Source organism: Drosophila suzukii, chromosome 3, assembly GCF_043229965.1.
Source record: "Drosophila suzukii chromosome 3, CBGP_Dsuzu_IsoJpt1.0, whole genome shotgun sequence".
Lineage (NCBI taxonomy): Eukaryota > Metazoa > Arthropoda > Insecta > Diptera > Drosophilidae > Drosophila > Drosophila suzukii.
This window is the reverse complement of record NC_092082.1, coordinates 73201624-73218359: the sequence shown is the minus strand read 5'-3', so window position 1 is coordinate 73218359 and position 16736 is coordinate 73201624. Positions and strand designations below refer to the sequence as shown.

The 16736-nt window shown below is 40.1% G+C and overlaps 2 protein-coding genes across 2 annotated transcripts in view; one reads left to right on the top strand and one right to left on the bottom strand.

The window, feature by feature from the left end:
- The window catches only part of 5-HT2B (5-hydroxytryptamine receptor 2B), a 44588-nt gene extending 37667 nt beyond the window's left edge, over positions 1–6921 (top strand). Inside the window, exon 6 of the mRNA XM_065866773.2 lies at positions 2290–6921. Coding sequence (XP_065722845.2) covers positions 2290–3634 — 1345 coding nt within the window. The 3' untranslated portion in view covers positions 3635–6921. The remainder of the gene's footprint in view (positions 1–2289) is intronic.
- A 6059-nt stretch (positions 6922–12980) lies between these two features.
- Or85e (Odorant receptor 85e) lies at positions 12981–15705 on the bottom strand. Its single transcript, XM_017070660.4, has 3 exons — positions 14672–15705; positions 13464–14004; positions 12981–13399 (listed from the first exon to the last, which is right to left on the bottom strand). The coding sequence occupies exons 1-3, from the start codon at positions 15457–15459 to the stop codon at positions 13325–13327; spliced, it is 1404 nt and encodes a 467-aa protein (XP_016926149.4). The 5' UTR covers positions 15460–15705; the 3' UTR covers positions 12981–13324.
- Between the last annotated feature and the right edge of the window lie 1031 nt (positions 15706–16736).

Sequence of the window (16736 nt, the reverse complement as noted above, 5' to 3'; positions counted from 1 at the left end):
TTTGACAAAAATTTTAACCCTTTTTTCGCCAAAAAAAATTCAGATTTTTGGCTGCCATAACAAAAATGGAATGTCATACCTCGTTGTGCTCGTTGTTTAATTTCCAATCGATTGGCATTTCAACCTAAAAATTTTAATTTTTTGCCATTTTTCGAAAAAAAAAAGTGATGTAACCCCTACAAAAATTGAGAAAATTGGTCAAAAAATAAATTTTCCTAAAAGTGATGAGGATCGTTAGCATATTTAGCAAGCTGTTCAAGACAGTCGGTCTTTTTGGTGTACGCCTTGATTTGGCTGAGCTACGATGGAAAAACCGGAAAAAATTTCAAATTTTTGACAAAAATCTGAAATTTGTATTTTTGACCAAAATTTTAACCCTTTATTCGCCATAAAAATTCAGTTTTTTGGCTGCCATAACAAAAATATAAGTCAGAATGAGGAATGTTATACCTCGTTGAACTCGTTGTTTAATTTCCAATCGATTGGCATTTCAAACTGAAAATTTTCAATTTTTGCCATTTTTCGAGAAAAAGTGATGTAAAAATTGAGAAAATTGGTCAAAAAATAAATTTTCTTAAAAGTGACAAGGATTGTTAGCATATTGAGCAAACTGCTCAAAACATTCGGTCTTTTGGCTGCACGCCTTGATTTGGCTGAACTACGTTGGAAAAACCGGAAAAAAATGTCGAATTTTTGACAAAAATCTGAATTTTGTATTTTTTACAAAAATTTTAACCCTTTTTTCGCCATAAAAATTCAGTTTTTTGGCTGTCATAATAAAAATATAAGTTGGAATGAGTAATGTCATACCTCGGTGAGCTCGTTGTTTAATTTCCAATTGGCATTTCAACCTGAAAATTTTTAATTTTTGGCATTTTTCGAAAAAAAAGTGATGTAGCCCTCAAAGTTCACTTTTTTGGCTGCTATAAAAAAACTAAAAGTCAGATCGAGGAATTTCCTACCATCCATTGGCATTAAAACATGGAAATTCTTAACTTTTCGCAGAAAAAGACGATGCATTCCCTTACAAAAAATGCGAAAATTGGTCAAAAAATTAATTTTCCTTATAGTAATTGGGATCGTTGGGAGGTAGAGGGCTGTTCAAAGCTGTCGGTCTTTTAGCGGTACGCCTTGATTTGACTAAACTACGACTGAAAAACTGTAAAGAAAAATCATATTTTTGACTAAAATCTGAATCTCTCTCTTATAAAAAAACATAAACGTCAGATATAGGAATGTCATACCTCGTTGAGCTCGTTGCCTATTTCCAATCCATTGGCACTTAAACCTAAAAATTCTTTTTTGGCTGCTATAAGAAAACTAAAGCTCGTTACTTAATTTCCAATCTTTTGGCATTCAAACTATTTATTAAATCGACTAGGTATTTCTTGATATTGAATATACATCTCCGTTGCCTTTGTATAATAAGCTAAGCCCGTATTTCGGTAATACCAAAACCACAATTTTCTTAAAAATATTTAAAAACTGAAAACTCATGAACAACTTTTCGAGTGTACCACAAGCAGACGTGAAAATGAAGAAAAAATGTTAGACGGCGGCAGACCACAAAGCGCAGACACAAAAAATGTTGCCTACTTTGCAGCGCACTAAAACACCGCGCTGGTGAAAGAAACGAGCTGAGCACAAAGCGTGTTGCTGCTGTTGAATTGCTGTTAGCGAGTGTTCACTGCATTGTTTTAGGCGCCCCACCTCCGAATAGAGTTTTGCCAATTGGCTGCGCAATTTTAATTAAAAATCTACAACGCCGTGGGGGAGGGAAAATTCAGGAAGCAGAAGGCAGAGGAAAATGGCACAGAAATGACTACTAAATCAATAAATCGGTGGGATATAAAATAGACATATTTTATATGTGTACTGGCATAAATAAAACCACATGGTTTCCTCTAAATTGTATGGCTTGCAGCTAAATCACATTAAAGGCTTAGCAGAATATAATTTTAGAGCAAATTTACAATGGAGAGTCTGTTTCTTAAGCTGATTATTAAAATAATCTGTCCTATTTTGAATTGCATACTGAAAATTTAGTAAAATTGTAAATAAAATCTGCATATTGAGGTACACATTTAAATAAAACACATACAATTTTTAAACCAAGGTATCAAATATTAGTAAAATTAAAATCAAAGCAAAAGTATTTCAATAGTCTTCAAAATTTGAAATTTTGTAAGGATTTTATCAGCTTACAATAGTTTAGGTATAAGTAGTATTATTAACCTTTATTTTTTACATATCTAATCAGTTTATTTCACCCTTTCTTTATATTTCCAGGACTCTCTCGCAACTTTCCCAAAGATTGCGGGCGTACAAGAAGCGACGAAGGGCTTCGTCGGCGGTTCCAGGACAAGAACGGCGCTCCGGGCACGAGGACGCGGATGAGGATCTGGACACTCCCACATCAACTCTGCGCCGGCACAAGCGTCACAACAGCCTGCCCAAGAACGCGCTCTATCCGCGACACACCACCGTACAGGAGAGCCTCGATGACGACGACGACGATGAGGAGGAGGGGAGTTTGCGCCACAAGGATCAGCAGGATCAGAAGACCAAGGGATGCCACTCGGACACGGAGCTGGATCCACCGCAGAAAGCAAAGCAGTGTCACATATCTGGCCAGAATCACCAGACGGACTACCTGCAGCTGCCCTCCGTCTGCACCTGTCCCTATTTTGGAGACAGACCACTCCAGAATTGTGTGAAAACGGCGGAGGTGAAGATCATTTCATCAGCCTTCCGGGTGACCACCACTACTACCACGGCGGTGAGCAGTTCCCCTAGCGAAATGGAGTTGCTCATGTGCAGTGGTGGCAACAAGAAGGCTCTGACCTCTAGTGTGAGTGCTGGAATGACAGGCGGAGGATCGGCAGGCGGCGGAGGAGGACCCCCGGCTATAGTTGGCTCCACACTCAGTCCACATTCTGTCCACAATCAGGGCAGTTCCCTGACGGTTCAGAGCGATGGCAGTGGCTATCTGGCGGCTCCGGGGACGCCATGTCCTGGGAGACGAAAGTTGAGCATCTCCAAGACCGCCTCGGTGGTCACCTGGGACTCCAGTCGCCATCGTCGGCGGGGCAGCAGTTTTGGCGGGGTGCGAACATCCCTGCTGCTCACGCCCACTAAGACAGCCACCGCCTCCAACTCGTCCACCCCCTTGAGAAGATCGGCCACGCTGAGGAGTCACCAGAACATGAACTACCAGGGAGATTGTGGTGGCAAAACTAGGAACACCACATCCTCACCCTGTATGTTACAAAGACAGCAGACAGTGCGTTCGCATCACTCGCGGAACTCCAGTGTGATCTCCAGGAACTCCTCCCGTCACGGTAGGATCATCCGGCTGGAGCAGAAAGCCACCAAGGTGCTCGGTGTGGTGTTCTTCACCTTCGTGATCCTGTGGTCACCCTTCTTTGTCCTCAATCTCCTGCCCACCGTGTGTGCGGAATGCGAAGAGCGGATCAGCCATTGGGTCTTCGATGTGGTCACCTGGTTGGGCTATGCCAGTTCCATGGTCAATCCCATCTTCTACACCATCTTCAATAAGGTTTTCCGGCAGGCGTTCAAGAAGGTCCTGTTGTGCCGGTATTCCAGCACGAGTGCCTGGCGACCCAGTAGATAGCAGACGCCCGTGAAACCGGGGAAACTAAAGACGAATTCCCATGCCCCCCACAAGTGCGCCAGTGTGGATTTCCAGGATTCCACAGCCCCAGTGAGGGGGGTGCTCAAAAGAAGTGTGGCGGTGGCAAGTGACATATAAGTCGGTCATTTCGCCTGCGGTCCACCGCACAACGTGTCGTATACACAATCTCAGAGGGATGCCAATGCCCACGCCACTTGCTCGCACGTGTGTTTCCTTGGGGCTTAAACGCTTATGTGCCTCTAATTAATTTCAAATTCAATTTGCATGCCATTGAAAACACATGGATTGGAGTCCAGAAGACTCCCCAGTTCCCCCACAGGATTGCCAAGGATGTGGGATTAAGTTGGCCGCAGACAACGGCATAACGAGCTTGGTGCCCTCCTCCCTGTGGTTCCTCGGCGTATTACGATTTCCCCTGGCTTTCGGCAGACGGTGAGACTGCAATTAATTGCGGAATGTTTGTTTTGCAATAATATAATCCTGGAAACCGCATTAACTTTTGTGGAAATGCTGTTTAGTGGTCGGTTAAACTCAAATGCACAGACATTTCAAACAATTTCCAGGAAATTCCATTTCGAATTTCAGAAACACACTAGGAACTCTCAAGATTATTATGGTTTGAATTAGGCAGTCGATTAGACCCGAAATCCCTGAAATGAGCTCTTTAGACTGAGGTACATTTCAAAGACTTGACTCACTCCTCTGTATCCAGATTCTTTTAAAAGAAATGGATCTTTGTCAAACTCCAAACAATAAACGCTATTTTCTTCAGCACTTGGAAGTTGTTTACTCAATTTAAGACGAATTTTCCAATGCTGTTTAGTGTTTATAGAAAAATCCTTTTAGACACTTAAAAGGAATTCTAAAGCATATTATATTTCAAAAGAGGGTATATGTTACCAATTCATAATAAGACCCCAAGTCCCTGAAATGGGTTCCTTAAACTTTGCTAAATTTTAAGATTGTTTCACTTCTGTTTAAACAGATACCTTAAATTCTTGCCAAAAAACAAATGTCACCGTGCCGAAGTTCAATCGATAAACGCTATTTCGTTTGGCGTTTGGCAATTATGCATTAAATTTATGGCAAATTTCCTACCCGCAAATGCACAAAGAATTTCATGGGGATCCATTAAAGTAGCCGACACGTACACAAATCCACGGCAATTTGTGACTTTTGTTGTTTGTTCGTGTGGCTGCCGCTGCTTTTGGCCTGGCAGATTGCTATTTTTATTTGAAAAGTTCATTCATTTTGTTTTATTTCTGTGGCCAAATGAAAAATTTCAGCTGGTCACGTAAGAATTTGACGGTCAGGATGTGAATGTGCATGTGGATGTGGATCACAAGGATCCACCCAAGTGGTGGCCAGTAGGTAGAGGCCCGAGGCCCGAGGCCCAAGACGATGGAAAAGTCGGAGCAGCTGGCTGAAGGACATCAAACAACAAGGGGCCAACTGTAATAACGAAAGCCGGATGAAAGTTTCCAATGTGCTGCCAAGTTTTAAAGCCCCAGATGAGCGGTTCGGGTTGGTTGGGGGCAAATGATAGGTAATGACGCCATTAGTGGCAGCCACTCAAAGGCCCCCTCTCGATGACACCTCACAAAACAGCCGGCAAAAATGTAGTACTGCCATTTTTGCTGACAAATTTTTAGCGCCCCCCGAAAATTCGCAGCACAGCAGGCGGCAAATGCTGGAAAGACAGACATAAGGAAACCCCCGTGGCACTTGGAAATTTATAGCAATTTTATCGCCGGCGGAAATATTTTTTCCACTTCATTGAATCCTTGGCGGGTTTGAGTCGGTTCGGTGGCAAAAAGTGTCGCACTCGGGGAACTTCATTGAACTTTAATGGCAGGCCGTCGGGCAAACAACAAAGGCCGTCAGAGACAGTCGTTGGGCCAGGTCCTAACCCACTTCCGTTTCCTCTATCGACCTCTCCTTCCGCTGATTCGGCAACATATGCTCGTTTTGGGGGTAAAGAAAATAAAAAACAAACAGTGGGAAATCCATTACAGCAGGCCAAGTACCTTGCAAAAGTTTTAAAAGAGTGTAAATAGTGGGTTATCAGAAACTTTCTTAGATTTCATATCCAAAATTGTTTACCTTCTTTGGTAATTTCCCTAGAAAGCCTCTTACAGAGCCAGATCACAACCGAAATTCTCAGCTATACTACTTTCCTGCGAGGACCATAAACTAAAACTTTTCCAACTTGATTTCTATGATTAAAAAGTTTTTCAAACTTTTAAAGTTACTAAAAGGCACAAAAACCCAAACAATAGACAAGTTCTTGACAGTAGAAAATACTCAACACATCTAAATCGAACCATTGTCTGAAGCAGATAAAACCTAGAAAAATTACACAATAGCATAAGTTTAAAACGAATTTAAAACAAACTCACAGCAAACTAAATATAACAAGTTATTGATGTTTTGATTGCTAATATTTACCTATTAAGATGATAGTAAACATTGTACATTGTAGTTTGATCATTGATTTATGGAGAATAAATCAATAAAGGGGAGCATTGTGACAAAACGCTTTTACCAGTAGTCCTAGCTATAAGGAGTGGCACTTCGCCGTCGAAAACTCTGAACCTAAACTGATCTATGGAATAAGTAACTCTTGTAAATACCAGAAACCAACAATAATAACACCCTGGGGGCAATCAACTTGTGTATTATCTGTGTGTTTAGCCTAAGGGAGTGATTGGAGTCGAGGAACCCGTCAAGCCTTGTCCTGATTAGATTAGATTGATAGATTGCAGCTTGATCGGGTTGTTTTGTGATTTGCGTACAGACGGAATATATTTACGATTGTAACACTAACTATCAAACACCTCCAACGGACAATGGGTAACCGAGAGCATTTTCTATGGGGTCAAACTTAAGGTTTCCACACTGCGAAACTATCGAATTTGTTAAAGAATTTAGACAAGAAAACCCGAAACCAAGCTCAAGTTGCTTGTGCGTTTTACATACATATTTGGCCTAAGAAGCTGAATTAATCAAAAACGCTTTCGCCGAGACAGATAAGAATAAAATATATATTACAAAAAAAGAAAGTCTAAATAGCCCAAAGTGACATATCCCCATATATAAGTGTGTATTTTACGATAGCCATAGCGAATCCTTCCTAACCTAAGTCAAAGACACTGAAACGTAGATAAAGAAATATGTGAAACATATTAGCTATAATGTATTATGATTTTTACAAATGTTTTCTGATTGTATTTGATTTGTATTAAATGTGCATTACATAAATTGCCCGCAGCTGAGTTTTATTGAATACATATATTTTATATGAAATGGTAATGGTGATGATGATTGCAATCTCACATGCAACCCAACAAGCCCACTCATTAATATACATATGATATATATGCCACTCAATTAATCAACAAAGTGCAATGGAGGCACTTTGTTTTTTTCTACCAAGGTTAAAACTACATAAAAAACCCTTTTAAACAGAAGTCAGGTAAGAAAAAACTGAGAGACTACTAATATAATATTTTATAAATTTCTACATCTATACTACGAAAGGTAAGCCGTATCAAACTTTTTTCAAACCCAAATAATGAAGTCAGGTAACTTTTTAAAAGCTACTGCTCTTCTAAGAATAGCCCTCCGCCTAATTGGTCTAAATCCGAGTTATGTTGTGGGCTTTCTAATGGCATTAGAATGTTTTTCATTGACAGCTGGACGACAGTAGCAATTCAAATTGAATTTCCGCTGCCCACGTTTTGTCCACTCAACCCACATTGCGTATACGACCGGTTGACCAGCGTGGGCGGCACTCGAGGTTGCAGTGTGGGCGGTACTCCAGGGACGGCCAAACCAAAGCGAACGGAACCGAGCTTGCTGCATTAGCTTCACAAGTTAAACGATAATGATAATTATTCCCGGGCACTTGACAAATTAATGCACGCTAATGCTGCTCAAATTTTGTGCTTCAAGAGGCCGCAGAATTTCGCCAAAATCCCCCTACAAAGTTGCAAGAAAACAAAAACCCGTAAAAAATGAGCAAAGTCAAAATTGCGACTACTCAGCGTCTCTTAATTTTATTTGCAGCTTTAAGGGCTCGTAAAGTAGCGCTGAAAAGCGTAGAGGCCGTTTAATGGATTCCCTTTGCGCCCTTTGCCCTTTGCCCCCACCACCTTTATAAAGAAAAAAGTCCCCTTCACTTGAGAAAAAAGTTGCCATAATAAACGGTTTTTGTGCGAAGCGACAGCGCCGCCAACTTGAAATTTTCTGGCCAAGAGGGCCTGCGGGTAGGCGGCCAAAATGGAAAGCATTCCCCAAACTCTGAAGCACTTTCATGCGCTTTCAATCTGCATATGTGTGTGCTCAAAGGTGCGGGTGATAATAGTTTCTTTTTCCCTTCGTTTTTTTTTTTTCAAATATTTGCGAGTGCAAACGCGGTTTGGTCCTGCTCTCAAGTCCGCGGGCCTACAACGAAGCGGCGAGCGGATAAAAACCACTCACATTTGTTTGTTTATTGGTCGCACATATCAGCGGAACAACAAAGGAAAGTAAAGCCGTTAAAATATTTTTGTTTCGCGGATAAAAAACACAAGCAACTAGGGGTAACGACCAGTTATTACCCTATAAAATAGAGAAAAAATAACAAAAATACTAAGTGTTCTCAGGGAGAATTATTCAAGTATATTGTTCTTGAATTGAGAACATTTGTTCTTAAAAACCGTCTAAGTACATTTTGGTATCAAAGTTCTCAATATTATAACAAAATGGTGAGAAGAGAAAAGTTAAATTGAGTTTATTAAACAACTTTTTGATAAGTATACACTACTGACTGGACTAATAGTTTATTTGTTGAGATATACAATGAAAGTACCGCCAATTCAACTTGATTCGAGAAAAATAAAAATACTTTCAACTTCAAAATTGTTGTTATGTTTTTAAGAACATTTTTAACTAAGATGAGAACGTCGGAATTTTCTCTGTGATAATATGAATATTATAAGGAAAAATTTTAAGTATATGCAAGAGCTATTTTAAAAAATATTTCAAGGTTTTTAAATGGTATCCCAGTACTCAGAAGTTTAGAAAACATAATGAAAAGTATCCCAAGACCACACAAAAAATACGTTACCCCTAAGAGAGATCCCTTTGCATATTTTCCTCAAGAGATGGAACCCAAAATCAGCTTATGCAGACCACTTGGCTTTAAATGCCAAGGCTGATTGTGTAACAGGATTTCGCAGTCCTCATGTTCAATTGCCAACAAATTGTGTGCAGTTGCTGTTTTGCTGCTGAACTGCAGGGTATGAAAAGCCCCAGTTGCTGCAGATTTCCATTTACCATTGGCTTTCTACCAAATGGACATGCAATCGCACATATATATATATGTATAGATATGTAGTGAGGAAGTGGGGAAATCGTGCCACCTGCCATGAAAACTGTGTACATTGATTGCATTGATTTATGGCCCAGATGCTGCTCCATGCCGCTTGTTGCGCACTTTATGGCCATTTCGATTGGCTCTTTGCATCAGCACAAAAGGCTGAATAGCAATGCCTTGCCTTTTGCCAAGTGCCATGCAATTCTGCAACATTTTAAAGCCGCTTTGCGGCAGAAAGCCAGTCCAACCTCCCACACATCCGCACATCAGCACACCCACGGGTCCACCAGAGCCAAGAGACTATAGTCACATTACAGCGAATCACAATCAAATGGCAAGGCGCCGACAATGGACGGATGATAGCGGGAGGAACAGGGAATCATATCACACTGTTCCCAATTCCGAATTCGTTTTTATTTAGCTTCTTAACATCCTTAATTAATTTCTTGACTATCTAATAATATCTTTATAAAGTGTTCTACACAAAATTAACTATATTTTAAAAGATTTAAAAAAACTAAATCTTAAACTTAAAGATTTTTATTTTATTGTGTCACGATTCAGAAGAAGCTGTACTAATTTCATTCTCTTCTTACTATATGGCATATTTGTTAAGCATATTATACTTTTATCCCAACTTTAAAGTGCATTTTTCTACTACAAAAAAAGTATTTTTAAACTTCAAACGTTGAAGATCATATACAATATTGTATATGTTATAATTCCAGACAAGTCTAAATATAGTTTAATATTTTTTTTAAATGTATACAAATGTTTTGGTTATAGCCGATTTTTATTTACTCTGTGGAGTAGAGTAAGAATTAAGTCACAGTAATCTTTAAATATAAAAATATTGATGCAATCAAATAAATTTAATGAGATCTGCCATTCAAATTGAGTAGAAACCACAAAAATCATTTTATTAATATTTTTATCTAATACAAAAGTGCTGCCTTCATATTTAGGCTCTAAGTCTAACGAACATCAAAAGAAAAATAAAATGAAATTTTGTGACTTCGACGTAATACTCAAAATCGAATTGGGAACCGAGCCAAGTCTTAGAAGGGCTAAAAGCTGCAGGCGGCTAATTGAAAGCTTGCATCTGAATGGGCCAGAATGTGCCTGACAAATTGGCGAGCCGGTAAAGAAGCCGTTAACAAGGATATCCACTCACCGCCCACACGGCTCTCCTTAATGGGAAATTATATGCGGCTTTGTTTTGTTTGGGCCAGGATGTGTGCGAGGCAGGAAAGGGGCAGGGGAGGTCCTTTGTCCTGACCGCAGGCGAATACCCGTTGGCTGAATCGCTTGCAATTTATGTGACAGCATCAACACAAACATACATATCACAAAACCCCATTTATGTACCTTTGTGTGGGCCGAGTGACATTGCGTATGCGACATGTTGCACAATTCAAAGGCAATTGGTCTCTGAATTTCACAATTACTCGCCTGAATGTGGACAACATGCAAATATAATATGAAGTAGCAATGAAATTACCCAACAACGGCCCAGCTCTTTGACATCGGCAGTTGGGGGCTGTCCTGATTAGATTACAGCCCCCATAATGATGATGGAACATCATTTTCACAGGTGCCTGGTCCTAGCTGAAGTGTGAACCGAATCAGAGTTCATTTGATCACAGCTCAGGTAGGAATTCATAATGACTTTAGACGGTGCCATTTTTGCCGCCTAACAGCTAATACTTCCAACGAAAAGTTTTTAATTAATTTTTGATGATAATTTGGAAGTGTTCACTGATATTTTTCAAGGTGTGACACCTATCAAAACATTTTTAATAACAATGATAATTTATTTTCCTAAGAATGACTTCTTTACAGCATTTAAATTATTAAAGATGCAAAGAGGATTTTGATATTTTCTTGATAAATTTCATAAAAGAACCATAAAGCTAATTTGTGGATGCTCCGTTTCACATGTAAGAGGCCAATAAAAAACCGCAAAATCACTCCTAGGCCATTTAAAAATCAAAAATTTCCTCAGCCTCGACAGCTGTCTTCGGTTTCCTCAAGAAAAACTTGAGTGTTGACATGCCGGTGATGGCTTCTAATATTGATTGCTTTCAATTAAAATACCGCCAGCTGACTGCCGAAAAAGTTGACACGGCATGCCTCTGTGTTAATTTAATTTCAGGAGACTACTTCAAAGTTGCCGGCTGAGAGGCAGAGTGCTAGGATATTGACGGCATGTCCTGCGGCCAGATCCTGTCAATTCTATGCGGGCACTTTGGACAGTTTTTGTTGGCCCATTGCCAGGCTACTGACAGCACGATGGACGGGATCGGGGGCAGAGCTCTGTTTTCATTCATCCACTCAACTTTAATTCACTCAGTACAAGCTCCGGTTTAAAATTGAATTAGTTTTTTGTGAGCACACAGTGAACTTTTTGTGCGTAGCTAATGGGTCACAACAAAATAAAGACCATTAACATATGCAACTGAAAATCCCTTTCAATTTACAATTAGTAAAAAACTCCGATTGCTACATTGCTTTAAATAAATAAAAGAATCGTAGTGAAATCGTAGAGTAACTTGGTAAATTGGATATTTTAAAACAAATACTTTAATGCTAATTTAAACTTAAAGAATCTATACAAATTGGTTAAAATAAAATGTTACAAATTCTTTCAAATTATTGGTCATTAAGGGTCTATCTTAATAATATTCTCAATTTATTACTTTATATGTTTCTAGATCCAATAGGCTGTTGTTAAAAACTTAAATGAGCTTACAAAAAAACCGCATAGTAATTTAAAAATCCTAGAATAAATGTTCAGCGAACTTTTATTAAAAATTTGTATGTTGAAATAATGGAAAGAAATCAGAAAAAACACTTTATTAATAAATTCCTTTGATTAGCATTTAAAATGAGCTCTCTTGCCCAGGATAAGAAAATCCCGCTAATGTTTTCTACGTCTACTGATGGCTTGATTCATCCGGGCAATCATTGTGCCAGCTTATGTCTCCATTTATGGGCTTTGGCCGATGGCCCATGGCCGATGCAAATGCTCCTGCCATTGAATGCATTATTTTCCCAGCTAATCCCATGGAGACCGGGCACTTTGGTAGTCGGTAGTTTTTTGTTTTTCCCCCGACGATGGCCTGCTTCCCGTTGCCATGACTGCCGTTGACTGGCATTTTGAGGGGGAATTATGGCAGGACATTTGTCTTCGGACCGGCAAGCTCAACTGTGCAGTGCGCTTATCAAATATCGTGTAATATAAATGTCCCTTTTGGCCCGGCAGACACGCATAAAGGTAGTTAGCAGTTAGGGGAAACGGAAGTGAAAGTATAAGTGGAAGTGGAGCAAAGTGAAAGGCATTTCCGCTGACGAAACCGAACCGAGCGACAAGGGCACAAAAAGCACAATACAATGCGAACAAAAAGGTAATCATCTAAGCGCGATGGGTGCCCCAAAGTAGGCGGAAAAAACTGAAACAAATGAGTCCCTATAAATACACACGTAGCATTGCCACATTCCCCATACCATTCACATCCCATTTTCACCATCCATCCACCCGGATTCGAAAGTTAGAGCAAGTCACTGGGCAAAGAAAGGGGAACTTTTTGCTATGTGGGTGGTGGCTGGGTATTTTTGTCTGTGACACAATGAAAAATGCAAAGCGCAAATGAGTTGAAAACTTTGCCATAAGTTTCGGTGCGTACGACGTGCAATCGCAAAATTAAAGGCGACTTTTAGGCTTACAAAATCTGAAAACTTTCTTCAACAGATACGCGTAGACATTACAAGCGGAAAAGGCCAAATTCGAGAGGGTACATAAGCTCACTGTCTCATCAAAGGGAATATTTATCAGCCCTCCTTGGGCTTAAGCTCAGAATAAAATGCAGTTTTACAAGTCAAAATTCGGCTATTATTATTTGAAGCTTTTAATAAGAAAGGGAATATTTGAAAAGAAAGTAATTTCATAAATTATAAATGGTTATAGCATAATAATTTGATTGTGTATATCATCTAAAGAGCATCTAATTATCACCCTTAAGAATGTTTTGACTTCTGTAGCGGAAACTTCCCTCAAAATTGTTTGGAAAAAGGGCTGTTTATCAGCGACAAGCCAAAGGCAACAGAGACATGGGCTTATAGCCGCTTTTCGCGGAGCTTCGTTAGTCGAAAAAGTGAGTTGGGCCCACATCTGCTCGTGCTGCAAGATGTTAAGTAAACATTGTGTACGCGGTAACGCAAATATTATTTGCATTTTAACTCGACTTGTTTTTAATGTGCTGAATAAATATCACCGTGTACAAAAGGATACGAAGGAATGCGGTTCCAGTTCAGAGATCCGGTTCGGCCTTCTTGGCAGCCAGCTTTTGCAGCAAAGTCAGGAAGCTAAACGCCTGCGTTATAACCTGAAATTTAAAATTTTAATTTTAATCAATAATATTTTTGGTATAAATATTAAAAGCCCCCTACCGATCTCAGACGATTCACATCCATCACGTAGAACTTGCCGGCGGAGACGTGGACAGCTCGTCGACTGTTGACCAAGAAGATGAGGATGTCCTGGCGGATGAAGTGGGCATGTTTCCACCATGATCCTCGCCAGAAGGCATCGCCAGAACGAATGCTATGCCTACTCAATAATTCACCACAATATGTGAACATTAGGAGCTCAAAGAGGGTCAATCCCAAATACTGCAGTTGGTTGACAATACGCAGGACCTCTCGAGTCCCCGAAACTCCCACAAAGACCAACAAGCAAAGCTGGAAAGTGATCTGTAAGGACTTCACCAGGCAGTACGGGCTGAAGAGGTTCTCCAGCTCGACGGCACAGTGCAGGATAAAGCGGTGCAGCCGAACGCATTCCACCAGGGCGCTGTGAAACACATTTCCCCGACCAAGACATCGGCTTTTTGCCGACATTATCAACAGATCAGTCGGGTGCTCCTTTAGTACGGCATACTGATTCAACTCTCTGGTCGAATCCTTTAACAGCAACTCATCTTGCAATATCCTGAAATGTAAAAGAAAAACTCTTGTTAAATATCTGCATATAGTTTCCTTATTTCGTATTACAAAATTAAATCGAAAACCAAAAAACAATTTTGTAATATTAAAACATGTTAATAAAGCTTGGTGATATGAGTACGATATTAGTTTAAATTGATTTACTTAAATAAGGCAGAACCTCACGATGGAAAATCGTTTTAAATCCTTTAATTAACTTTAATCGAAAAATATTTTACTATTTATTTGCTTAAAATTTAAATTAAATATATAAAATCTTATGATGTATTACGTTTTTTTTCATTGTTAGCATTTAAAGCATTCATCTAGTCAAAAAAACAATAGTTCATATTGAATGAAAAGGTACAATACTAAACAAAACCAATACAGTTGTTTTTTTATAGTGAAGGAAAAAATACGTTGTTGAAAGTCATGACTTTAGGGCTAGCGTCTTAAAGTTAAGAGCTACGTTAATATATTAAATGGAACTTCATATTTTTGGTAAAAACATTGTACTCTTATGACTTTTTGGCTTTTGAAATTTTTTTAAATGTTTAATATAACAAATAGGAAAATATACAAAGGATATAAAGTTAAAAGGGAACCACATGTAATTTTATTTCCCTTCTATTTTTCCCGCTTATTTATTTTCTCTCCGTGTATGAATAACAAACCTCAGGCCATTAACGGACTCCCCGGACAGTAGCTTGGCATGGGCATCCAGGTTCTTCAGGCTGCAGTAGAGCACATCGAACTGGGCCAGGAGCAGCAGGCTGAGGGTGACGAAGAGCGATCCCCCAAAGCCAAAGGTCACGCCCACGAGGACCTGGCCGAACAGCTGGGTGGCATACACCGCCGAATATGTGACGGGGGCCAGGGCGTCGAAGGGATACCAGCACTGCAGGGGCAGCATCCGGATACCCAGCATCAGGGGCGAGACGCCCCAGGAGATCACGCCCAGCAGGCAGGCCATTATCCACACGGCCGTGAAGTTCCAGGACTTCCGGAAGGCCGCATGGCTGCTCACAAAGGTCACCCCGGCCAGCGAATGGTGGCGATACTCGCGGTTGATGTGCTCCATGTAGGCCAGGAGGCGTCGGGAGCGGAGGCACCAGTAGATGGTCCCATAGCCGGTGAAAAAGTATATTATGGTCATGGTGAGGGCATCGGTAATGGCCTGCAGTTCGCCCGTTGGCAGGACATCCAATGTGGTTTTCGTAAACAGGACTCCCAGATGCAGCGAGGTAAAAATCACCATGGAGCAGTAGACCTTGGCCAGAAGTTTGCCCACCATTTGCACCCACTTTGGCCACCATTTGGGCAGCCTGGGCGATGGTTTCATGCCCATCGCCAACTGCAATCTCATCAGCAGGCGGAAAAGATTTGATTCCCTCGCCGGATCCAGACTAATATCATACCTGATGTCCGCATCGAAGTTGCCGTGGAACTGAAGACTGGCCATTAGAAACCAAAATCGAACTGCCTATGGACTGCTTCAGTCTTTGGGAGCTGCTATTTAAGGGACCCTAAATTTATGCATTAATGAGTTTTTAAAAGTTTTCAATGGAAACGGTGTCTGGCAGGGCGTGGCTCATAATTAACCAACTAAATGCCTAATTGCCTCTGAAAAGCGGTTCAATAAGGTTGGCAAATATTTCGGAATATAAAGCACAATTTGTACAAGAAGTGTACTTATAAATTATAATTTACTAAGGTCAAGTCAAGCAAAGAAAAATAATTAACAAACAAGTCAATCAGTTGAAGGATGTTTTAAAATTCCTGTGAAAAATGTACTTTATATTGCCAATAAATGTTTACTCTATTTTAACAAGCATTCAATTTTCCTATAAAATCAAATTACACCTGCAATTGTGATAAATGTTTAATGCTTACGAGGGCACACCAAAAACCATTGTAACATCCCTAGTATTAAAGTTTTACCTTTGAATAATACCCATGATTTTACGCATTTCCTTAATTAATGCATCGCCGCATTAGCCTATTAATACCATTATTAACTTTTCATTGTAAAATTGTCGGCCTTGGGTGCGAAAATAAATACGTACAACCTAAAACCGCAGACAAATTGCCAATTACGTTCGTTTTTATTTCCAGTCACTTCTCCTATTAATTGTCACTACACCATTTTGCATTGCAGACAGGGGGCATTGCGAATAACGTCAAACTTGACCTTCGGCGGACAGAAATATCCTTAAAAATAATTGCAGCGCAATTTGCATTTATTGAATATGAATATGAAAGTCCATAGAGGTTATTACCCACGCCTAATTGCCCCAGAGCTTCGTGGCATTCAACATAGAACATTCGACATTAGAGAGAAATGAAAGGAAACGGGTGAAATGGCTCATGGAAAATGCTAATTGCCGAGTGAACTTCGCACACCTTGCAGGTGGCAAAAACCAAACCATATGTTAGCGTTTCGTGATCATGTAAATTAGTCCCGCCAGTGAGGAATTTAATTAGCCCCCAGCGACATGCAATTAATTCCACAAAATAACGCAGGTTGACAAGTGTTTTTGGAAACTTTTGACCGGCCACCCAATACATATAAATGCAAACTTATTTCCTTGTGGGATTTTTACTTCTTTTCGAGAAATTGTTACACATTGTTAATGGGAAGTCTGAAATCTGGCCCGCGGGTTTATGTCTGAGTTATCTCTGGTGCTTGGCAGCTACTTGGCCAAATTGTTGTAGGGCTGTAAAATGGCGAAACTTTAC

Excerpts from the sequence above, each read along its gene's own strand:
- Or85e (XM_017070660.4), bottom strand. The coding sequence starts at position 15,459 with ATGGCCAGTCTTCAGTTCCACGGCAACTTCGATGCGGACATCAGGTAT. Across the intron at positions 14,005-14,671 it reads GAGTCCGTTAATGGCCTGAG|GATATTGCAAGATGAGTTGC; the intron begins GTTTGTTATTCA and ends TTTACATTTCAG. Across the intron at positions 13,400-13,463 it reads ATGTGAATCGTCTGAGATCG|GTTATAACGCAGGCGTTTAG; the intron begins GTAGGGGGCTTT and ends TTTAAATTTCAG.